General features: G+C 45.8%; 1 protein-coding gene across 3 annotated transcripts in view; it reads left to right on the forward strand.

Annotated features, from left to right (window-relative positions):
* The first annotated feature begins 218 nt into the window (after positions 1-218).
* CPL4 (C-terminal domain phosphatase-like 4) overlaps positions 219-26,018 on the forward strand; it is a 120,102-nt gene continuing 94,302 nt past the window's right edge. For 2 of the 3 annotated variants that reach the window (XR_015542614.1, XM_087389657.1), the window contains exons 1-7: positions 219-572; positions 1,683-1,774; positions 1,874-2,019; positions 7,813-7,998; positions 8,400-8,500; positions 8,621-8,760; positions 8,918-9,137. Coding sequence is in view for 2 of the 3 variants with exons in the window: in XM_087389657.1 (XP_087245783.1) it covers positions 2,018-2,019; positions 7,813-7,998; positions 8,400-8,500; positions 8,621-8,760; positions 8,918-9,137 (649 nt within the window). In the remaining variant the exon portion in view is untranslated. The remainder of the gene's footprint in view (positions 573-1,682; positions 1,775-1,873; positions 2,020-7,812; positions 7,999-8,399; positions 8,501-8,620; positions 8,761-8,917; positions 9,138-26,018) is intronic. The other variant, XM_087389658.1, reaches the window with a different exon arrangement.

A 26,018-nucleotide genomic window follows, 5' to 3' on the forward strand; every position in this document is an offset into this window, starting at 1 on the left:
GGGGTCCTTTAGCAGTCTTAAGCGAGTGGATTGATGGGACCCGTGAGGAGTTTTTGGCATGTCGTGTCCCTTTTTAATTCGTTTTTTTTTTTGGTTGTACTGAAATTGAAAGTGCCAATAGCGCCCTTGTACGAAGATAGAATCCTGAGCTATCCCTAGGACTTGAACTCAGGACCGGCACACCCACACCCACACGTTTAGGCGCTTAGTCAAAACGCTGTTGACTCCTTTTTAATTGGTTCAGTACTTATTGGATCAACCCCATTTATAGAAGCGCCTGAGCTCCTCCGAGTCTAGAGCCAACTCAAGTGATGAGGATAGTCTTCTTTCTAAGAAGATGGTGAATCACTTTTAGTTCTGCCAAGATGAAGACATGGTGGAAGAGAACCGCACGGTAGTTAACGATTCAAATGGATTTTACACAACTCGTGCCCTATCTATTCCCTGCTGGAGGTCCCATTTGCTTCAAAGTCTCTTCTCCAGCTGCACGAATTGCCACTGAGATCAGTCGATCAGTCTAGATTATTGCAGGCTCCGGATCAATAGAGTACCTGTTCATCGTTTCTAGATAGGTAATTTAACAATGTTGATTTGAATATTGCCAAGAGGTTTAGAAATTCCTGTTTTCACGTAAACGAAAAGAAAAACCATTAACACGTCACAAAAATCTTATGTCTAAAAAAAAAAGTGCTACTACTTGTAATATAAATGTCACGGCTAGAAGTTAGAACAAGACATTTTGCCGATGGTAATTTTAGATTCACTAGCGGTATCTCCACTTATTGTTATTTTCAAAAATTTCACATCTTTAGTGTAATGCTGTGCATGAATAAAAAAATATTAATGTGGTAATGTGAATATGCAATCCGTGTCAGCAACACTTTCCTAGCTTGTATGTTGTGCTTGGCAGACAGAATCTCGTAACCATAAGCTGACCACATAACGTGTGTGTTATAGATGCATCTAGATGCTACCCTACACAAAAGAGCTTCTTCAGTGTCCTTGGACAACGAAATACTAAATTAAGTAACTTGAGAAGAATCCCAATCATATGTCAGTTTATAATATCCTAGAAGCATAGAATGAACGATAGCTCATAGTGTCCTCGGAAGTTCAAGTCCTCAAATGCAAGCCATTAAAGAAGCACAAAAAATGAAGGGGGGGAAAACCACATGGCAGACGTCGTTCATACTATTTTAGAGCGATAGAATGAGCAGTATACTACTAACACTATCTGCTCAAACGCAAGCAAGAAACAAAAGCAAACAAAAGTGATACATAGACACATAACCACCGGCCCGCGCATACGGACGCACGCACAAGCATCAAATGGTCAAACACAAGCAACAAACAAAATAAACAAAAGTGATACATGCATGTTTTCTTAAGGTTCTTCTTTAAGGTTGATTGTCCGTTTTTTGCTTTGTTCTTTGGCTTGTTCTATACAAAATTTTAATTTGTACGATTGGATATATTCTAGTCTTATGAAGGTATATGTTCAATTCTTCATGTAGCTTTCTCTTGCAGGTACTTGACCAAATTCTCTGCTCCATGTTTTTGGTCCTTCCAGCTGACCTATTTGGTGCTTTCAGTGTTGATGTGTGACTGGTGTTCATCTGCTGGTTGATGTGTTCACATGTGCTTGGTTGCAGCCCTCAGCCTTTGTTGGATGTGATGTGCAGGTGCAAAACAATCCATTATCTGCTTAAGAGGAGGAGCATTATGTTTCTTGTGCCATCTGTGCCTGCATTGAGCACTCGTATTTCTTGTGAAGGTGGTTATCCTCAACATGTCATGATGATTTGATCATTTTAGAGGAGCAAGTCTGCATTAACGTTGCCATGTTGTCTCTTTTATGCTTGGCCATGACCAGACGGTGCTAAATCATGCTTGGAACAGAGGTATTGCCATCAACAACTTCTTGCTCATCTGGCGGCTCTCAGGTTTTCAAAGAATCAACATGTCCTTTGAGATTGTACCATCGACCCCATCTAGTCTCTTCATCAGATACTGAAGAATGTAAGATTATCTGTTCTTTGTCTATGTGCTCCACTCTGTTTTTCTCTGTGAAATTTGATAAACTTATCTGGTGCTTTGATTTTGCCATGGTACTGCAAAGCATTGCGCATACATGCACCTTAGGTTTTATGTTTCTTTAGAAGTAGAATCTTCGCAGCTTCGGTAGAGTAGTTGAAATGCTGTCATGTAACCTTTGGCACATGTAAAAGCATGAATCTGAGCAGTACTTACGATAACCTTGTCCAATTCTCTCCAACTAAGCGGTCCCTTCAACTAATCCGACTAAGTGCATGGATTAGAATGTAGTCAATATCACCCCTCCAACTAAGCAGCCCCTTCCCTTTTTAATGTCTTTCCCTGTTCTTTTGTTACAACCTCCTTTGAAAGGCACAGCTAACTGCTCAGAACTCAGTCTAGCTGGATGCCAAGTCAGAGCTGACTCAGCACTTTCATTCACGTTTATCATTGTCCTTGTCAGGTTTACTCCCCCCTTGAAAAACAACAGCTTGGGAGTGAAAGGCTTCATCTTGGATATATGTGCAGACGTTTTGGCCTTTCTGACAGGTGAGCACTGAGCATAGGTCCAAAATGCATAACTTGTGCTACCAATTTGTTGTATAATGTGGTAAGGCCCTACCCAATCTGGCAAGAACCTCTTCAGGACCCTTATTTCTGATGGGATAATTGACCGTGACCAGGACTCCCTTGTCAACTTGAATGAATGATGCCTTCTATTATAAAATCTTCTTTGTCTCCGCTAGGCTTTCTTCAGGTGAGCAGCTGAGTTTTGTCTAACAAATCATCATGGAATGTATTCAGATAAAAATAGTGGGCTGATTTTGGGACAAACAAACATGGTTGGAATGGGGTTTATGGTATACTAAGAGATAGAGTCATAGACGTCATAGAATAAGGGAGGACATCGGCTGGATTTTATTGGCAGATGGCTGGAATTGTTGGATATTGAGTATGCAGAATTTTGAGGTCTTATACAATGGTAAGAGAGAAGGAGAATAAGGTATTGGCGAGGGAATTCGACTGGCTGTTGGCAACACTGAGCAGGAAGAACATTACCTGTTGTGATTCTCGATTGCATGTCAGCTCTTGGAGGACAGCTGCAAGCTGGTTGTATTTTCCTGGTCCGTCTGAAACTGAGAAGTTGTAATCTTGAAGAATGAGCACCCATGGTGCTTAACGGCCTTGCAGCCTTTTCCTTTTCATCAATCCAATTAGAGCACTGGGATCAATTTAGGTTTACCATGGATATAAGTGTGGAATTTTGTGACTGCCCACATGACTGCTAAGCATTCAAGTGCCGTGGCTGCATAAGTCATTTCTGCGTTTGATAAAGATGTGCTGATGTAGATGATTTCCTCTTAATTGAGCATGCTCATCCAATGTCTTTTTATGCAAACACTGTCTTTAATGCCACTGTGCTACAATCTCTACATGTGCTTGCTCCATCTCCAATCTCTCCTATGTGTGTGTAGATGATCCAGACAAGCTGCTGATCTCGGTCCAGTATAGTCATAAGTTTTTAGAATTGTTACACTGCTGTGAGGGAGTGCGATGAAATATTTTGCTAATCTACCCAATGACCCTGCAATTGCATGGAAAAATGGACAGATGTCCATCTAGCTGCTGAAACATAGCACGCTTGTAATAGGGCATCCCACAGAAAAACTGTGACAAGAAAATAACACACATTAGTTGTTCTACAATATTACAGTGCTATGGCATGAGTACCTAGTATTACCCAAATTAGCATGTTAATTAATGGGGTTAATGAAGACAAGAACACTCAGGAGCTGCTCCTCTCCCCGTGAGCTACTGCCCCCCCCCCTCTCCCTCTCTCAGCCAGCCCCCTCTCCCTCTCCCTCACCCTCGCTGCCCCCCCTCTCCCTCCCCTCGCTGTTCCTCCTCTCCCTTCCCTTCGCCAGCCCCCTCTCCTTCCTCCCTCACCCTCCCTCTCCCCTTCCTCCTCCCCGCCCTCCCTCTCCCCCCCCTGCCAGCCCACCCGCCCCCTCCTCCCTCTCCCTCCCTGCCCTCCCTCTCCCCCACCCGCCAGCCCCCCTGCCCCCTCCTCCCCCGCCCCCTCCCCTGCCCTCCCTCTTCCCCCCCCCCAACTGCCCCCCCGCCCCCCCCTCCTCCCCCGCCCCTTCCCTCCCCCCCCCTCTCTTCCCCGCCCTCCCTCTCCCTCAGCTGACAGCCCTCCCTGCCCCCCCTCTCCCTCACCCGACAGCCCCCCCCTCCTCCCTCCCCTCCCCCGCCCCCCTCCCCCGTTCTCCCTCGTCCCCCCCGCTGCCCCCCTCCAGCTCTCCCCCCCCGCCCCCTCCTTTCCTAACTCGCCCCCTCCCTCCCTCCTAACCCCCCCCCTCTTTTCCTCTCCCCCGCCCACCCTCTCCCTCCCTGTCAGCCCCCTCCCCCTCTCCCTTCCTTCCTAACTTAGCTCCCCTACGCGTCCCCCTCAGTCTACCTCCGTCTACCCCCCTCAGTCTATTCTCTCCTTCCCTCTATCCTCTCCTTCCCTTCCCCTCTTTCCTACCCTCTCCTGTTCTCCTCCTTCCTACACCCATGTTCCAGGGCGTCTTGGGCAGTAGTTTGATGGACGGAGCTTTAACAGTGTTGAAATCGGCCTTTTCACATCGATTGGCGAATGGATCCCCATTCAGCCAATCTCCATTCACTTTCACCGGCCGCGAGAACCGTCATTTTTTCAGAAGACGAGTTGCAGTAGCTTAAGAAAGATGTGGAATTAGAGGGCTCCACATCACTCTTCGCTCGCATCTTTGGGTCACACCCTTCCAGATCACAGGCTAGAGACTGGATGCTGGCGGCGTTACCAAGAGATCTTGCCCCACACCTCAGGGATATTCGACTTCTGGGACGTGGATTCTTCCAAGTGATTTTCGACTCCCACGAGTCCATAGCCCTTGTTCTCAAAGCTAATCCCCTGGCTTTGGGTTCGAGGAGGATCTTTCTTTTACCCTACATCTTGGGCTTTGATCCGGTCGAGGAGGACAAGCAGGTCACATCACTGTTCATTAGATTTTCGGGTATTCCTCAGGTCTACCATCGACTGCTTGCCACTATCAGAGCCACTTTTGGAGTGGTCACTGAGATCCCCCCCCTTCCTGGCATGCCTTCTTCCTTGGCAGAGGCAGTCAGAGCAGACGGGGTGGCTCGTGTTAGGGTCATTGTCTCTGACCCTAACATCTCAGATGACCACATCATGCTTCAGCGTCCAGACGGCTCTCTCTTTCGACAGAGAGTCGAGATTTTAGGTAGATAGGACCAGTGCAGGATTTGCAGGACCCTTGGGCGTTTTGCTAGAGATTGCCCAAGGAAGAAAAAAAGACCCAAGAGGTTTTTTGGTGCGGCTCCTTCATGTACTACCCCGACTGCACCTCCCCAGCGCCCTGTACCACGCACTCCAGGACCACCTGGAGCAGCAGGGCGCCCTGCTACGCGCATCAGGATCACCAGGGGCAGGAGGGCGCCCAATGCCCGTAGCACAGCCAATACCACGATGGAGAGCTATTAGAGCGGCTCCCTTACCTCAGGAGGAGACCCTTGTTCCTGCTCAGACAGATGCCTTTCAGACTCCAGAGGTGATGTTGTTGCAGCCCCAGACACTACAATTCTACATCAAGAGGGGCCTTTAGATACACCAGCCCCAATCACCTTGGTTTCTGACCACGGGGGGGCGACAGATACTTCTTTCCTGCAGACTGTTCTTGCCATAGTCAGGACGACCGAGAAAGTGCAGGCAGAGATGAGGACTCCAGATTCCTCTTCAGCCCAGCCACAGGCCTCCTCAGCACCCAGCTCCAGTTCTGCTGATAGAGGCCCGGCAGATCCTTCTCCTCCATCTTCCATGAGTGCAGGTCTTCTTCGCACTCCTCGGCCAGACTTGCTTATCAGGAACTCTTTTTCGGCACTGGCAGATTCGGCGACTTTCATGGATGATGATGAGTTTGTGCCCTCCACCTTAGGGATGGCTTTAAAATCAGAGTTATATTGAGTGAATATGGAGGAAGGGTTATGTCAAGATAAAGTGTAAGGTTTGCCCAAGAGACTCCGCGAGTCTTTAGAAACCCAGTATAGCTACTTATGCTTGAGCACTGATTAAGTCACGAGCATTGATTTGCTTGCTAGGTATGTCAAAAAATTGTTAGCTCATTTTTCTTCTCTTTCATTTTCTCTTTTATTTTCAATGTAGAAATTCGGACTTCAGTAGAACAAAAATCTGAATTTGTACGATTGGATATATTATAGTCTTACAAAGGTATTTATATGAAGTGTAGGGAGAGGGGTCAAAGGAACCGCTAGTACCTAAGGTCTAAGGATTAACCTATGTTGTAGGGAGAATTGGAAGTGCACATCCAATGAGTGTGACATCTGGTTACATCCCATGTTCTCCGATTCCACCCTGGATCCTCAACTCTCATACCATCTCCAAGTAGTACTCAGCCATGAGAGCACCTAGGATATGTCTTACACACATAGCTGGTCAGCCTTAGTATAGGAAATGAATAGGACAGGGAAAGAAAAGTCTGGTGTAGAGAGACTGAGTGCATAGAGTGCCACATGATGTGGGACTTTTTCGACCGAGTACCTCACCACCACGACAAAAGTAATAACTTCAACCTTCAAAAAGCTGCCATAGCTTGCATGGCATGTGTGAAGTCTAGATAAAGAAAGAGAACGATTCAACTCCCACGATGCAAGTAACAGAAGCTTGGACGTGAATGAGCAGTAGAGTGGATGGAGATATCTCACAACAAAGACCAAATCGATCACCACAAAGATCCAAGAAGCTGCCATAGCTTGATAGGCTTTTGTGAGGTCCCGATAATCGTAGGTAATGGAAGGGACTGATTTAATTTTAGCTGTAAGCATTTAAGCTCTTTTTTTCCTCATCATGCAAATGGAATTACCTACATATTAAGGTGAGAACTCAACTCCACAGTGCAAGTATCAGAAGCTTGGATGTGACTGAGCTTGGAAAGACTTACCTGCAGTAGAGTGCATGGAGGCATAGAAAGAAAGAGAGTATCTACTTTACTAGTCTTTACACCATATTGGGCCCTTAAATGGTGAGGATTACTACCATGCTAAGTGGCCGCAAGTACCATGCTGGATTGATGGAAGCTGCTACCACCAAGCTGAAGTGCTCTTCCCATAGCCTGCTCCAAGGCTCTCTAAGCTGCTTCAATCTGCTGCTGGATGTCTTGCTCTGGCTGAAGGAGCGTCAGGAGGAGGGAAATCTTGCTCTGTTTTATAAGACTCGGCTGTTCATTTAAGTGGTTGAGCACTAGTTTGCTGACTAGCTCATTGTCATCGGCAGTATTTGAAGAGGTCCTCTTCGCTCCAAGATTTTGAATTTTCTTATGCATCAGAAACAGAAGTCTGTATATATTTGATGAATCCAGGACGATATTCAACTCACCCTGTAATGTACAGTGCAGTTGTCAACCCACCACATAACGTTAGATCATTTGTACACCCACCCACCTGAGTGGGGTGGAGTTGGCACCGGGTTGTGTTTGGCAGGTTTGTGTCTATGGGCTGAATTAGTGCCCTTTGGCTTCTGTTCGATGTTATCCTATGGTATTAGGGGGCCAATGAATCCTATGCCTGCGTTCAGCATTGTTTATTAAATGATAAAATTAAAAGTATTTTATGGTTAATATTTCTTTTTATGGGTTTTTCTCATCCCCTGTGTGGACCTGCCACTCCATATGATACTGATTGGATTATGTGGTGGGTTTTGTATATTCGTTTTTGCAGGGCAATGAGCTTGCCATCATCACCCACTCCATCTTCAGAGAGTGGTGACTTTGCTGCTTTTCTTGATGCAGAGCTATTATCTGTCTCTTCAGATGCTAATTCACAATCTTTAAATGAAGGGGACAAGGAAGATGATAGAGTGGCAGAAGAAAGTGATCAGGATAGCTTATCCGAAAGAATTACCAGGTATAGACTCAGTGGGTCTTTTTCTTTAAAGAATAAAATATCATATGTAAATGAAAAACAAGGTTAAATCTCTCCCTAAAAGTTACTTCAGAAAGAGTATTCATCTTCGTCCGCATGGACATATGGTGATTTGGGGGATATGGGTCTGTGGATTGCTCCTAATTTATTTTGAACCAATGAGAGTTGAAGTAAATGGCAACCCTGCTGATGATGTTGGCTTATCCATCTGCACCAATGGCAATAGCCTCATCTTGGTAAACTTTACATACAAGCAGTGCCTCAATCAAGATCTCTATATATGTACCATATGATTGCCGCTTTGTGCACTGGCTATTTATAGCATGATTTCAGAGTCTGGAACATGTCTTGGCATTGAGTGGCTCCTTGATTTTAATTTACAGGAAAAGGAAATGGGCAGACAACGAGTCACATGACACAACAAGGGCTCACCCTAGTACAACTGCCAGCACTGTGGAGATTAATCAAATGAAGGAATTGGAAGGTAGAGATTGTTTCATTGATTATGCTTACATGGGGTTGGCGGCTGGCTGTCATGTGAAGCCATCCCTTGCTGCTGATTATTGTTGTGAACAATTCAATCTGACTGTTGTCTATTCTATAGGTAGTAAGCAATCCGTGTCAGTTAACAAGACTTGTCCTCCTCACCCTGGCTTTATCTGGGGGGTGTGTATCCGTTGCGGTGCACTCAAGTCACCAGACGAACTTGATGGAGGGGGTATAGCACTTCGATATATACACGAGGTTAGATGTCCATTGCACTTCTATTTGCATGTTGATGTACTCCTAAAACCCATCCTCCTGAATTGCATGGAGGTCAGTGTCTGTCCATAGTGACCTTTCTTGCTGTCAGTGAAACTTCACAGTTTTTGTCAGGTGATAGTATTTTGGCTACTTTCAGGGCTTGGAGCTCACCCAAACAGAGGCAGATCGCATGCGAAGCAATGAACTTGAGAAAGTTCTCTCAAAGAAAAAACTTTATCTTGTGCTTGATCTAGACCACACATTGCTTAATTCTGCTAGGTTTGTTGAATTGCCATCAGATGAGGAGGAGTACCTCTCTTCTATTTACCGTTCAAATTGCGATCTTTCATCTACTGGATCTGCTGGTGCTGAAACAGGTAATATGCCAAATTTTTGTGATGTTTGCTGTATTGGTGTCAGAACTCAGGGGGCAATAAAGTGGGATTAAGGTCAGCAGTAGCTGCTACCTGGTGGGATAGGCAGCAGCTGCTTTTTGGTTTAAGAGAGACAGATTTAGATGAATTAAGAGGCCTGTGCAGGCCTATTCGCTATGGCGGAAGCTGTAGGGTGTTTGGGTATAAGCCATCTTGTAAATGCATAGATTGCATCATTGCTACCCCTTCTCATTACCCATCATAAGGCACATGGAGAGAATGCTTTGTGTAAGGTTATGATCCATAAAGCTTTAATAGGATGGCTCTTCCTTAAAGAGAAGGGCTTTGAAGGAGTTTTCTGGATTGATGATCGCTAGCAATCTTGAACTAAATGAATAGCATGGAGTATCCATTTGAGAAGTTCATCCTATTTAAGTTGATGTCAGCCATTGTTAGAGTCGTGCTTATGCGGAAGTGCAATGTCCAGTTAAATTACTTAATAAACTTAGAATTTCAAACAGCTATTACATATACATATACATATGATTCAAATTCCTCACAAAGGATGGGGTAGAGAAAAAGAAAAGACTTCAGCACCCGATGATGTACACCTAGGTACATTTCTTGATCTTGATCTGATGTCAGAGTCATGCTTATGCAGAAGCGCAATTTCCAGTTAAATTACTTAATAAACTTAGAATTTCAAAACAGTTATTACTTAGAAATTAACAATCACATACATATGCTTCAAATTCAAATTTTCTGTAACAGAGGGTTACTTTTTACTTAGGCTAAACCTAGGGTAAAGTTAGTGGAAAGGCCTTTATTGGCTTGTAAGTGTTTTTTTCCCTTTTCTTTAGGGGATACCATAAGTTGCCACATGGCATCCTAGGAGGTAATCCCATAAGCAACTTTGTACTGCCCGGGCCATACCTATATAAGGGCTTTAGTTGTACTTGGCATATTCATGACTTGTACTTCATTACTGAAATAGAATATACAGCAAGAGTTCAATACTCAGCTGAATTCTAAAAAGGATTGACTTCCTCCTGTCCTTGTGCAGCCCCTCACAAGTCTCTGTTGAAGATCCAGCCCATGATCTTCCTCTCCTACCCTTTTCCTAAACATAAGGTACTACACTACTTAACTTTCCTGCAAATTCTACTAAACTTAGTAGTGTTTACTGTTAGTTAGGAGCAGTCTTGTTGCATTGGTATCAGAGCACTTTTCGTGGGAATTTGTGGGAAATTCTTTATCCAATTACTTTGAAATTTGGAGCATCTGCTCTTGAGCCTAGGGCCTACCTTTGTGCAAAAATTCAGCGCCAGAAATGCTCTCTGTTGTGAGCTGCCACATGGTAGGCTCTGAGAAACCCTGATTTTCAAAGTGCTCAGAAATTGGGGCTTCTTGCATCAGTGGAAAGCCCTTGCTTCCCTGATCATTTCTATGTGTGAGATTCCTAAAAGGATGGAGGATTGAGTCAACATTGAGGTTTTTTCTCTCTGGCGCAAGAAAGTGAAGAAAGCGACGATCTGCTGTTTCCCTGCACCAAATTAGGACATTCTTGGCTTGATCTGTTCGCCCTAATCTCATAAGGCTGCTTCCTAAGTCTGGTGTTGATTCGAGACGGTTTGGGGGAGTTATGAGCTATTTCTTTTTTTTTTCCCCCAAAAAAGAGACTTCTATTAAGTAAGAAAGAAACCCGCTAGAGCAAGCTCTGTGCGGAAATACACCATGCTAAGCATGTAATAAAAAACACCTCAGAGGAATGAGGTAGAAAGAAACCAAGGCTGAGGCTGAAAATGCCATCTCAACCCTATAGAAGTCTTAGCAAAGAAGGGAGAGTCTCTCCAATCTCTGAGAAAAGTAACTCTCCTGGAACCTGAGAACCCTCCAAAGCCTCAGTGCATCTGGCTCTCCAAATGTGCCATGCTGCAATGCTAGCTAGGATCTACCATGGAGAGTCGACCGAGGAGTGAGCAGCCTGAAAAGAGTGGCCGGAACATCCTCTAGAGAGCACGACTCCACAAGGTGTCGTCGGATGTGAAGAGCCCAAGAGGAATCAAGTCTCTCAAAAAATACCTGGGGCCCTGAAAGAGTAAGCCAAGCCACTGATCCCCAGGTCATATAGAAAGGTAGGCGAAAAAAAGTGCTGAAAAGTCTTGCAATCCCCTTCCATATGATTCGCGCGTGTCTGCAATCCCAAAGGCAGTGCTGTATTGTCTCCAAAGCAAAAAGGCAGCGAGGGCAAGAAGGGTCAGCTCCGAACTTGGACCTCCAATGGTTTACTGCTATCCCATCATAAATAGAAAGCCAAAAGAAGAGAGTGATTTTTCTATTCCGGTGGGATTTCCAGTGTCTCTGCCAAAAAAATTTCGGCAAGTCAGCAGGAATCTGAAAGTTCTCCCAATGATGAGCTCTGGTGGGCCTCCAACCCCTATAGCTGAGCTGGAATTTCCTGGCATTACTGACCGTGTAACGAAAGAAGGGGATGCCCTTCTCTCGGTGCCCTTCATCTATCCATTCCCATTCCCCAGGGTCCCATTGCAAAAACTTAATTGGGACACCTCCATAGAGCCACAGCCTCCATGAGCCAAGGGCGAGGAGAAGCGGGTCAGGATCCAAGTATCACTGTGAAAGAGAGCCATACTCCATGAAGCCCACTATCCTGATTGGCTGAAACGGACCTCCAACAAGATATCGTCTGTGGATCTGGACAGCCTGCCCTGCGAAGAAACATCAAATACTAAGGCATCCTCATGTGGGTCAAGAAAAGCAATCACCTGTAAAGGAACTCCCAATCTGAAAAATGCCCCCATCCAGGTGGAGCAAGTAATAGGCATGTCATCTGTGTCCACCCAATCCAAGGGCAAGGCTGCATCAATGTGTTGGACTCTCCCTGCACTCCCTCTGAGATTAAGAACCATCTGGGCTTGTTGGTCTGCAGGAAGCTTCCTGAAGGCTTTCCATGCTCCCACTGTAGATGCAGGGCCCCTCTCCCATCTTGGCCACTGCATGTAAGGAGAAGCTCCAAGTGGTCTGCCAAGCTCATCCAAAATCTAGTCATTCCACATGATAGGCTGCCTTTCAATCTCTTCACGGGTGGATGGGGGAATCTTGCGAAGAGTACTCCTGAAGCTGGCCCATGCTTTCAGGATAGCAACCATAAGAGGGGAAGAGGGAGACCCTGAGGTGGGCTGTGGTGAAAACCCATCTAGTACTGTGTGTCCAATCCTCTCCTGAAGTGGGCGTGTGAGACTGTATGCATCTGATAAAAAAATCCTTCCAAGGCTCTTGCCCTGGCATAAGCCCTCTCACAACGAACTTGCGGAGTAAAGCTCTGCACTGTAGATCTGGGTCGATGATATTCAAACCCCCTTCTCTTGTAGGAAGAATCAAGGTCTCCCAAGCCACCCTGGCTGTAACATCAGTTGTGCCATCTAGACCACTCCATAAAAAGTTTTGTACAGGCCTCTTAAGCTGAGTGATTTAACCACCACCACCCTGGAGGCCAAGTCAAGTTTGGCTGAGCTCCACAAAAGGAGCTTTCTTCTAATGCTTTCCAACGCTGGAGCAAACTGTTGTGAAGGAGAGATGCCCACCCCAACCTGGCAGCCCAAATATCTGACGGAGACGCCCCTCTGTACCCAAGTGAAGCCAATATCATTACCCCAATCCGGGGTGTCATCCTCGCAAATCCCAAAACCACTGGATTTATGCCAATTAATGTGTGCACCTGCAGCCGTGCAAAACAAATCCAAGGCTTTCCGGAAGGAAGTGAGTATCCTGGGGGAGGCATCCAAAAAAACAGCCGTGTCATATGCCAACTAACTATCCAGGAGCTCTTCTTCCCGGCGCTGAACAGGATCAAAAGTCTCCTCCTGAGGTAAGGGAGCCGCTGTGATAGCTCTCCATCGTGGTACTGGGTGTGCTGCGGGCATTGGCGCCCTGCTGCCCCTGGTGGTCCTAGGGTGCGCGAAGCAGGGCGCCCTGATGCTCTTGGTGGTCCTTGAGTGCGTGGTATAGGGTGCTGGGGAGGTGTAGTCGTGGTCGTACGTGAAGGAGCCACACCAGAAGACCTCTTGGGTCTTTTTCTCTTCCTTGGGTAGTCTCTAGCAAAGTGCCCAAGGGTCCTGCAAATCCTGCACTGGTCCTGTCTACCTGAAATCTCGACTCTCTGTCGAAAGAGAGAGCCGTCTGGACACTGAAGCATAATGTGGTCATCTGAGATGTTAGGGTCAGAGACAATGACCCTAACACGAGGCACCCCGTCTGCACTGACTACCTCTGCCGAGGAAGAAGGCATGCCAGGAAGGGAGGGGCTCTTAGTGACCACTCCGATCGATAGTGGCAAGCAGTCGATGGTAGACCTGAGAAAGACCAGGAAATCTAATGAACAGTGATGTGACCTGCCCGTCCTCCTCAACTGGATCAAAGCCCAAGGTGTAGGGTAAAAGAAAGATCCTCCTCGAACCCAAAGCGAGGGGATTAGCTTTGAGAACAAGGGTTGTGGACTCGTGGGAGTCGAAAACTACTTGGAAGAATCCACGTCCCAAAAGTCGAAAATCCCTAAGGTGTGGGGCGAGGTCTCCTGGTAACGCCGCCAGCATCCAGTCTCTAGCCTGTGATCTCGAAGGGTGTGACCCAAAGATGCGGGCGAAAAGTGATGTGGAGCCCTCTAATTCCACATCTTTCTTGAGCTGTTGCAACTCGTCTTCTGAAAAAATGACGGTTCTCGCGGTCGGTGGAGGTGGACGGAGATTGGTTGAATGGGGATCCATTCGCCAATCGATGTGAAAAGGCCGATTCCAACATTGAAAAAGCTCCGTCCGTGAAACTACTGCCCAGGACGCCCTGAACGCGGGCGCAGGAAGAAGGAGAAAGAGAGTGTAGGAGAGAGGGGAAGGGAAGGAGAGGATAGACTGAAGGGGGAGACGGAGGTAGGCTGAGGGGGAGGCGTGGGGAGCTGAGTTAGGAAGGAAGGGGGCGGGGAGGGAGGAGGTTTTTTTTTCTTAAAAAAAAAAAAAACTCTTTTTTTTTTTTGGGGGGTGGGGGGGGAGAGCAGCGGGGGGGGGGAGGAGAAGGGGGCGGGGGGGGCTGGCGGGGGAGAGGGACGGCGGAGGAGAAGGGGGCAGCGGGGAGGGGGAGAGCAGCGCGGGGGGGAGAGGGAGGGCGAGGGAGGGGGGCGGGGGAGGAGAAGGGGGCGGGGGGGCTGGCGGGGGAGAGGGAGGGCGGAGGAGAAGGGGGCAGCGGAGAGGGGGGCAGCGGGGGGGGGGAGAGGGATGACGGGGGAGGGGACGGGCGAGGAGAAGGGGGGCGGGGGGGCTGACGGGTGGGGGAGAGGTAGGGCGGGGAGGGAGAGGTATGGGCAGCAGGGAGGGAGAGGTAGGGGGCAGCGGGGGGGGGAGAGGGAGGGCGGGGAGGAGGAAAGGGAGAGGGAGGGTGAGGGAGGAGGAGAGGGGGCTGGCGAGAGGGGAGGGAGAGGAGGAGCAGCGAGGGGGGGAGAGGGGGGGCAGCGAGGGAGAGGGAGAGGGGGGCTGGCTGAGAGAGGGAGAGGGGGGGGCAGTAGCTCACGGGGAGGAGCAGCAGCTCATCTCAGCAGTGTTATGAGCTATTTCGATTGGCTGGCATGGAGGAACTGCTGCGAATTTCAGATGTACAGCTCCATCTCGGGTCAGCTTTAGTGCATATGGTCGCCTAGCTCCATGAATGCATCTGACAAAGTGTGATAGTGATCTGGTTTTTTGTTACTGAGAATTTCGGAAATCAGTTGCAACAGCTAGCACAAGATTGTTATTTGCCAAAAGTCTAGCAATTTCTTGCCATCCAGGTGTAATGTTATGAATTTCTACTCTTGATTGGCTCCTTGGTTCAGTCTTAGCATAAGGATCGCCTAATCAAGTGGGAAATTTCAAGTTTTCTCTCAGAAAGCTTAGTGGAGTTACAGCTCATATGGATAAGGATTCAGCACATGGTAAGACTACTAATAATAATAGTTCAGAAGCTGAAGAGTTGTGTCGAAAATTCCATGAATATAAGTTGCTACCAGCAGACCTTAGGGCAGCAATGACATTCTAGCAATATATACAAACAGTTAAATCTATTGAACCAAAAGGATCTGTTCATCAAGACAAAGATATGAAAGACAAAATTATACTTCCTAAGTTCAAAGGTGATTCTACCTCTCCTGAGGAATTGGAGGAATGGCTCAGCAAGATGGATGACTACTTCCTTCTATATCCAAAGGGTGATCAAGGTAAAATCAGATTTGCTGTTCTTCATCTTGAAGATCACTCATCTCCTATGGCTGGGCATATAGGCCTCAACAAGATGTATGAGAGTTGAATCTGAGACCAGCTGGTCTACTACAACCTCTGCCTATACCTCAAGGTAAATGGACACATATCAGCATGGACTTTATTAGAGGAGGATTGGAACAGCATCTTTGTGGTTGTTGATAGAGTTACTAAAGCTGCCCACTTCATTCCTACTAAGATACAATTTACAGCATCCAAGGTGGCTAAGCAATTCATGGAGAATGTGTTTAAATTGCATGGACTTCCTCAGGAATTGTGAGTGATCGTGATGCTAAGTTCATGGGGCATTTTTGGCAAGAGCTTTTCAGTTCTATGGGAACACTTCTTACCCCAAGTACAACAGATCACCCTCAAACTGATGGACAAACAGAGAGGGCTAACCGTTGGTTGGAAGTGTACCTAAGGCATTATTGATTTGAGACCCAAGCATCGTGGGACCAATGGTTGCATCTAGCTGAATTTTGTTATAATACCACCAAGCACACTTCAAGTGGTATGAGCCCCTTTAAAGCCATGTTTGGCTGTAAAGCTCATGTCCCATCAACCATTATTGATCAAGCACTGACCAGCCAGCAAGCCAAGGATGATTTGGCGCACATGACTGCTCTATTACAGCAATGTAAAGATAATATGATAAGGGCCCAAGCAAGGATGAAGGATTATGCTGATGAGCATAGAAGAGATCTTCATTTTGAAGAAGGAGATTATGTGTTTCTCAGATTACATAAGTCCAGGCATGCTTCTTTGAAAGGTAATACCAATGTTAAACTTGCTCATAGGTATTATGGACCTTACAAGGTTTTGAGGAAAGTTGGGGGAGTGGCTTATGAGTTGGAGCTTCCATCATCCTCTAGAATACACAAAGTATTCCATGTATCACTTCTCAAGAAGTATTTGGGGCCTAAGGAGCAAGTTATGGAAGAGCTACCTCCTATGGATGAAGAGGGCCAGATTGAGTATATACCTGAGAAGATCCTGGGATTTAGGGATCATGTGTTGAGGAACAAGTCCTACATGGAATATCTTATCAAATGGAGAGGTCTACTTGATGAGGAGTCTTCTTGGCAGCCATCTACAATTGTGGAGCAGTACCCTCATTTGCTTAGCTGAATTCTATGGCCAAAATTGCATCTTTATGAGCAGATCTGATTTTCTCTTGCTATATGGCATATATGGACATGTTGCAGCCAGCATTCACTATCCTTTCTCAGATCAGCATGTCTCTCACTGGATTATATGATCAGATCTGTTATATTGGACAGCTTATCTCTTCCACCCGGTTGCTTGATTTCTTGGGAATATTATATGATCCATTTACAGATCAGCATGCCTACAGGGAGGTATTTGACTGAGAAACTTCATTGTTCAGCTGATATGACTAGAATTGAGCTATTCAGGTTTACAAGGAGCATTGTATGTCCAGGTTACAGCCTTTTCAAATTTGAGGAGAAATTTCTATTTGAGGAGGGTATAGGCCATCTCCTGGTGGTTCTAGTGATGCCCTATAGGCCATGGTATGTGCCTTGTAGGCATAAATATAGGCACTTGTAGTGTTAGGGCCTTTTAGGTCACATAGGACACTTAGTCCTATGTGACACCTAGGACACTTAGTCCTAGGTCTAGGTACAAGTACCTTGTACTCTCTATTTTCATTATCCTAGTTAATGTGATGGCTAAGACTCGTGCGACTCTTTGTTACCTGCACTTTCTCTTTCATTCGATCCTACAGTGGTATCAGAGCTCTGGTTGACTCGCCTTCCTGTCCCTGTACATTTTCGTACCAGCTGTTCGTACATCTGGCATACCTGCAATCCGTACACCCGCCGTACATTTTTGTACCTGTGTCACTGCACATCTTCCATACAGGCATACAGAAGGTCTAGTAACTGGTTTGTAGAGTCTCTGTACTTGCGTCGTACATTGGATTCATGTACATGTATCCGTACTTCTGTCGTACATCTACTCCGTACACTATGCCGTACAGTCACGTATTTGCGTCGCTATACATCCGTACAGATGTGTACCTGCACTACGTACTTGCCCGTACAGGGTACCGTATTGCTCTCCGTACATGATCCGTACAATTGTACGTTCACCGTACACTGGTGATAGCCTTGAGGCTTTTGGGTTTTCAGGTCTCTTTCAGGGTATCACATTTGCTATGGCTGGGAACAATCAAGATCTATTTGGCGTTCTTCGTGAAGATGATAAGTTGGATGGCACCAACTATCCGATGTGGTCTTATCTCATGAAACATATTCTTGTTGCAAAGCATTTGTGGAATATTGTTTTTGGGGTTGACCTGAGGCCAACCAATGCCACAGTGGTTGCCTCTACTGCTGGTCCCTCTGCAGGGGGTACTACTCTTGATGCCTCATCCTCTAGCACTCCTGCTACTGCTTTTCCAACTCAAGAACAGACAAGATGGGATGCAAGAGATGCAAATGCACATTCATGTATTGCTTTATCATGCAAGAGAATCATTATTCCACACATCCGGTCTTGCAGGACAGCAAATGATGCTTGGGATAAATTGGCTTCTCTCTATTAGATTCGCAATAAAGCACGTGATGCATATTTGAGAAGGCAATTAGAGGAAGTCAGTATGAATGAAAGCGACTCTATGGATGCATACCTGACAAAGGTCAAGGACCTCATGAAACAACTTGCCAACATTGATGAGGTGGTGCCAAATTCACAGCTTGTCAGTACCACACTGAATGGACTGCCAGATACATATCAAGGGTTTGCTACAACCCTTCAATTAGTGGCCATGGGTAATCCAGACCACTATTCTTTTGATCAGCTAGTTACTTTGCTTTTGCAGGAAGAGCAAAGTCGAGCTAATAGACAAGCCATTATTCCTGATCATGCATTTGCTTCACAGCAGACAGGAAGAGGCAAGGCTTCCAAGCCTATGGGCAAGCCAAAATCTGCGCATAGCAGCTGCAATTCCTCCCATGCATCTAAAAATATAGTAGATAAGTCAAAGAAGAAAAGATGCAACTATTGTCGCAAGCCTGGACATGACATTTCAGAATGCAGGAAGCGCATTGCTTTGGAGAAAAAGAAAGCAGGATTGAAAGTTAATGCCTATCATGCTATTGAATCCCATGAGCCAGAAGATGCTTCATGCACATGCTCTTCAGGATGATTGGGCATGGGCTGTTCATTGCTCATTTGATCCCTCCAAAGCTGATGCATTCTTTACTGCTAATGATGCTCAGTCCTGGTACTTTGATAGTGGTGCTTCCAAGCATGTCACATCTTGCAAACAGTTGTTTCATTCTTTAGCACCTCGAGGGGGGACTGTCACATGTGCTAATAATGCTTGATATGTTGTAAAAGGAGTTGGAGATGTGCAACTCACATCCATTTCAAGCCACCCTGTCACTCTGACAAATGTTCTTTTTGTGCCTGGAACTTGATTTCAATTTCAGCAATTGCCACTTCAGGTTTCAGAGTTATTTTTGATGGCTACAGATGCCTAGTTTATGATCTTCGTGATGACAATGCCATAGTTCTCACTGGCACTTTGCAAAAAGGGCTTTATCACCTTGATCATCACTCAGCTGCACTTTCTATTGAAGCATTGGCTATTTCAGATTCACAGCTTGCTGAAACTCATCTTTAGCATGAGAGAATGGGCCATCTCAATTATAGAGCTCTTGCAAAGCTACATTCACAGTAGATGGCAAATGATGTACCTCAAACTCACACAGTTTCCAAACATGTGTGTGAGGGTTGTCTTTTGGGTAAGATGCATTGATTTCCTTTTCAAAAGAATTGTCCAAAACTCTCAGAAAGGAAATTGCAGCTAGTGCACAGTGATGTCTGTGGCCCAATGAGGACAAATACCATTGGAGGGTACAAATATTTCATGACTCTCATTGATGATCACAAGATATTACTGGGTATATCCTTTAAAAGCCAAATCTGAAGTTTTCTTATGCTTTCAGAGATGGCTGAATATGGTTGAGAATGAATAAGGATGCAAGCTTGTCACCCTCAACACAGATAGGGGGGGAGAGTATATGTCAAAGGAGTTTGATGCCTTCACAGGGCATTATTCACTCATGTACTACTCTTTACACTCCTCAGCAGAATCCTGTTTCTGAAAGGAAAAACAGGTCCACAATGGAGATGGCCAAATGCATGCTTAAGGCCAAGTCTTTGCCCAATAAATTTTGGCTTGATGCAGTGATGTGTGCCAACCATGTACTGAATAGATCACCTACACGGGCATTGAAGACTGTTACACTTTATGAAGCATGGAAAGGCAGGAAGCCTTCACTTTCATAGATGAGAGTTTTTGGGTCTCTTGCATATGTTCATGTACCATCTCAGCTGAGACATAAGCTTGATGACAAGGCAATCAAATGCATATTTATTGGTTACAGCCAGGAGAGCGGAGGGTATCGGTTATACCAACCAAATACTAGGAAGATTATTGTAAGTGGAGATGTAATCTTTGCTGAACATTCAGCTTCTCCTCTTGTGGACTGCAAAGCTAAGCTAGATGTTGACATGTTTGATGCCTTTGAATCTTGGTTACCTCTGCCATCCTCAGAAGAGGACTTTGACCAGCAACACGAGCCTCCTGCAGGCCCTCCACCAAGCAATAATCAGCCATTACCTCATGCTGATTTGCAGGTTTCTCTTCCGGCACAAAATGATCCCACTATTCATGATGCAGTCATTGAAGAAAGAGCTGTCAATAGACAGCAAAGGCAAGTTCCCAGATGGCTTCTTGATACATTGAGGGACAGCAAACAAGATCAGCCTTTTGCTGCCCGGACAAGATCAATGAATAGACAGATGCATGGTCACTTTCTTGAGTTTGCACTCCTTGCTACAGCATGCAATGAAGAGCCCTTGTGCCATAAAGATGCTTTTGGAAGCAAAGAGTGGATGGATGCAATGAGAGCTGAGTTACATTCCATTGTCAAAAATGACACATGGGAATTAGTACATCTCTCTCCGGCAAGCATGCCATTGGAACCCGGTGGGTCTACAAATTAAAAAGGAAATCTGATGGCAGCATAGATCGATACAAAGCCCGTGTTGTTGCAAAAGGGTATGCCCAACAACAAGGCATTGACTTTGAGGAGACATTTGCTCCCACATCCAGGATTACTACCATTAGATGTGTCATTGCCATTGCAGCCCATCATCATTGGCAAGTGCACCAACTTGACATCAAGAATGCTTTTCTTCATGGGGATCTGCAGGAAGAAGTATAAGTCACACAACCTCCTGGCTTTGAGGTTGTTAATTCTGAAAATAAGGTATGCCGGCTTAGAAAAGCCCTTTATGGTTTGAAGCAGGCACCTAGGGCATGGTATGCCAAAATTCATGCACACTTACTATCCCTTGGTTTTCAGAATAGCCCCACAAAACCCACTCTTTATGTCCGCGGGAGTGGATCTGATTTTTTAGTGCTGATTTTATATGTGGATGATATGCTCATCACGGGCCTAGATACTGAGCAAATTGCAGCTTTCAAGGTTGATTTGCAGCAGGTTTTTGAAATGTCAGACATGGGACAGCTCCACTATTATTTGGGCATTCAGTTTGCTCATGTTGAGGGGGGTATCATGATGTCTGAGTCCAAGTATATTGGACAGCTCTTTGATCGTTTTCAGTTTGAGAATTGCAAGCCAATCTCTACTCCAGTGGATCCTGGCTTCAAATTCTTAGCTCATGATGGGAGCCCACCATGTGATATCACTCTTTATTAGCAGGCTGTTGGATGCCTTATTTATTTATGTCACACCAGACCTGCCTCTCCTCCTTCTCCACCTCTTGGCTGCCTCTCCACTTCAGGCTTCCGCACTACCTCTCCACCACCTCGCACTGGACGTGCCTCCCATTATGGGGGGGGAACTGGTGCTCCCGCTCCCGGTTGAACATTAACACTACGATCTGCACCCGCACCCCAAGAGAATGGGGGACAAAGCCAAGAAAGACGAAAATAACAACAACAAAAAAAAGCAAACGACACAACTGAATTTGGAGGATGTGAACACACGTTACAACCGAAGTGGACTCGGGGTAAACAGCAAGGCAAAGTTAGAACCTGCCTCAGCTTCTTCAGCATCTATCTCTACCTCAACCTCAACCTCAACTCCCGCTACAGTGTCAGTTTCGTTTTCAGCTCCAACCTCAGCTCCCTCTATCTCTATCTCTACTTCGACTTCAACCGTACCCTGTAATAGTTGGTACGATGATGAGTGTAAGGCCTTACGCCGTCAACTCATCCCAAATCAGCCAGTCCCTAGCCTCTCACACATGCCTCGTCCCACATCCTGCACCCTCTTCACTAGAGGAGGGGTAAAGGATGCTGTAATGAAACTTCATAATGGCCGAGTGAAGGATCATGAGGGACTATGTACTGAGTTCATTGCATATGGGATTAACCTCATAGCCCCGATCTTAGCAAAGCTTTTTAATGAAGCGGTTTGTTTGGGATTTGCACACACTTGGACCATTAACACTATCTCACCCATCCACAAGGTAGGGGATCCCATGAGCTCGGAGAACTACAGGACCATTATGATTGGACATGTCATGTCCAAGATTTATGCATCAGTACTTGACTCCGAGGTTAGCAGACTTACAGAGTGTCGAGGACTCAGAGCAGCAGGACAGGCCGGATTCCGGCGTGATCATGGAACCATGGACCACATTCTGACGCTCAGATGTATCATAGAGGAGGCGAGATCACGGAAGCAGAGGGTTTATTGTTGCTTTGTGGATTTTCGCAAGGCATTTGACACAGTCCCGAGAGCCTGCCTCTTACGGCGCCTACAGGACTTGGGTTATGACGAGGAGATCATTTGGGCTGTCATGGCACTTTACAAGAGAGTTTCTGGCATAGTTCGGGTAGGATCCGGGTGGACAGATGAGATCATGAGTACCATCGAGATCAAACAAGGGTGTCCTTTGTCACCTACCTTGTTTGGCCTCTACATTGACGAGCTTGAGATAGTGATGCAGACACAGGGGGGTGTAGGTTGCTCTCTTGCAGGCACGCTGATCCAGATTTTGCTCTATGCAAATGACGTGGCTCTCTTGTCTTCCTCAGCAGAGGGGCTTCAGAGACACCTAGACGCACTACAGTCCTTTTGTGAGTCTCATGATTTGAAAGTCAACTTGGGTAAAACCAAGGTCATGATCTTCAATACATCTCGAGCCATCATGCGTCAGGAGCAGTTCACATTTGCGGGGTCACCTGTTGAGATAGTTTCATCATACACTTATCTTGGGGTTATCTTCTCCGGACCGAGCTTCACTATGAGACCCGCGATGCAGATACGCTTGAGTAGAGGGTATGCCTCATTGGCCAGGCTAGAAAGGCAGTGCTTCTGCTCACACTTTCAGGATCCACGCACCAAGGGGTTGCTTTTTGACTCCTTGGCTCGCCCAGCGGGGATGTACGGCAGTCCTTGTTGGGGGCTAGACTTGTCGGATACAGAGTGGGCCCATGTGGAGCGGCTACAGGTTCTCATGCTATCACGGATGATTCGTGGTAAGTCATCCGTTCCTCACCAGATCATGCAGGCTGAGTTTGGGTCACCTCCTTTACAGCTAGATGCTGCATTTCAGGTGTTCACATATCTGTACCGAGTTAGGGAATATGGGGATTATACCTCGGGGCGTAGCAGGCTACCATGGATAGCTTTATCCTCTTCTATGGCACTTGGAGTAGGAGGAGATCAGAGGTGCTGGTATGCACGTACAGAGAGATGGTTTGAGCGACTGGGGCTCCACATGGATAGACTACCTCCCTTCCAGTATAGCATGGATGCTCCGTTCTCTCCCCTATTATCACACGAGGTCAACCAGGTTATCCGTGAGGATCTACTACAGCTATACACTTTTCGGACCTGGTTGGAACCGAGTGAACTCCCAGTGAAGCTTAGCTTCTACAGAGATCACTTCTTACATATCACAGCGGAGGGTTTCATTGACCCACCAGGATACACATAGATTCACCTACCCCACTCGATGAGGATCTCTCTTGGGCAGTTCCGGGTCTCTTCACACAGACTTCGCATCGAGAGCGGCAGAGCAGAGCGACTACCCAGGGAGCGGCGCATATGCACACTATGTGACATACAGGAGGTTGAGACAGAGGAGCATTTCATCTTCAGGTGTCTTGTGTACTATGAGATCCGAGGACGTTTCCATTGCCTCTTCAGAGATAGTTATGGGATTTTAGCCCATTTCCTCTCCTACCCAGACCAGCGGTGTTTGGCAGGTTTCATTCATGAGGCACTTAGACGAGGCACTTAGACACCGCGAGAGGATACTCCGAGCACGGAGACAAGAGCAGACTTCTTCCTCGGTTGATTTCTCTCAGAGCTCTATCACGGAGTTCTTTCAGCTAGATCACATGGACCCCAACGAGACGAGGCCTCGACATGACCGTGATTCGGAACCCGTGACCCGACAGCTCAGACAGAGGATCGACACACAGATCACACTTGGAGACATCCCCTCCTTGTTTAGAGTTGGAGCCCGACTGACGGGGGTCACAGTAGCCCTGGTTAGACGTAGAGCTACGACCAAGAGACGTGCCAGGATCGCACCTCTGAGTGGCCGACAACACTCTATTGCCGACTTCATGCCTCCACTGCCTCATCCATCTTGATATCTTGCTGTTGCTGGGGATGATGATGATATTGATGATGATGCTGAGATTGATATATAGTCGACGACTGACGTCACTATGTTGTACTTAGGACTTAGTACTGCCATTTTGCATTTTTGGCATTTTGCATTTTGCATTGGTATGGACGCTCGTTTAGTAGCTCCACTACCACAGCTCGTTGTATCAGGATTTTCACAGTCTCATAGACCCATCGGTCTTCCGAAGACTTTAATAAACTTTCTTTCTTTCTTTCTTTCAGCTCAGGAGATTCATGCACATGCCCAGTTCACAACATTGGCAGGCAGTGAAGAGAGTCTTCAGATATCTCAGAGGCACTCGGATTCAGTCCTCTTCTATGGTGATCAGGGCTCACTTACCATGCATGCTTACACGGATAGTGACTGGGTAGGGATGCGTCAATTTTACGAGCAAAAACCTATGAGCAGGTTTATCCGAGCGTGCTTTTCAAGAGATTTAAAAAAATGTATTTCTTTAGGAAACATGGTTTTTACACTTTTATTTTCACTAGAACTAGATCCCTTTATCATAAAAATATATAGACTAGTCACTCATTCATTTTTACACAACATAATTTTCTTATTTAAAGACATCCCTTTGTACCCCTGTTATTATCTTAAAAAAGTGTTGATTTCTTTAAGAAACATCGCTCATAATCACTCTCAATGTAATAATACTAAGCATATATAATTACTTATTAACACATTTATATCATATGGCAATATCTTTTTAGTGTTTTTATAGCATAAATAACAAGATATTTATGAACATGTTTCTAAAGAAGTTTAAATTACTATAAATAAGTATTAACTTGGGCTTATATATCACTCTCATAAAATACATGTAATATTTAATACTATATATGCAATATTTTTTAAAATATAACTCCGTAGATGTGCTCAAATGGGGTGTTCCGATCAATTTGAGTGGTTGAATGACTATATTTGGACATTGGATATGAAAGTTATGTCATTTTTAAAAGTGCTGTCCAAGGTAGTTTCGCGAGCGAAACTACCTTGGGAGACTTGCTTCAAAGGGGTTTCGCTGGCGAAACTACCTGGATGGGTTGCTTCAATGAGTTTTCTTTGAAGAAACCCTTTCATGAAGATAGGTTGAGAGAGGGTTTTCAATGTCACCCCCTATTAAGTAAAAGTTGTAAGAAGGATTATAAGGGGATTTTCATAGAGAAGTCTACTGTACATGTGGGTTTCTTCAAATGCCATCCCATTATGCTCTCACCATTCCTAAAGATTCACCTAAAGATTTTTGTATAAAATAGGCATTGCTATAATACTTTGCATATTTCTAAGTGAAACTATGTTTTCTTCTTATCGATTTTTGCCATATTTATGCATAGTTGGAAGCTTTTTTTTTCCTTCGCTCGGACGCTCGGAAGATTTCGCTCAGAAAATGCTCGTCCCCGACTGGGCAGGATGTTCCAACACCAGAGTGTCACATACTGGCAATTGTTTTTTGCTTGGCGATTCATGTATCTCTTGGGTCAGCAAGAAGCAACCAACGGTTGGCACATCTAGCTGAGTATAGGGCAGCTTTCACCGCTACAGTAGAGTGTGTTTGGCTTCGACAGTTACTTACAGATCTTGGTATTCGCCAGACATCCTCCACTATTGTCTACACTGACAGCCAGAGTGCTTTGGCCATTGCGCGTAACCCAGTGTTTCATGCGCGTATCAAGCATATTGAAGTTCACTATCATTATGTTCGGAAGCGGTTGTCAGCAAGAGACATAGAGTTGTCCTATCTTCCCACAAAGGACAACATAGCAGATATGTTTACAAAGGCACTTCCTCATCCCAAGTTCGAAGTCTTCCGACAGGCTTTACTTGGTTCCCTTTGTTACATGATCTGACATCCCTTGTACATTCATAGGTG

The sequence above is a fragment of the Dipteris shenzhenensis genome, chromosome 18 (genome assembly GCF_047967505.1).
Source record: "Dipteris shenzhenensis isolate YYH24624 ecotype China chromosome 18, Dip_SZ_1.0, whole genome shotgun sequence".
In the NCBI taxonomy this organism is placed as follows: Eukaryota; Viridiplantae; Streptophyta; class Polypodiopsida; order Gleicheniales; family Dipteridaceae; genus Dipteris; species Dipteris shenzhenensis.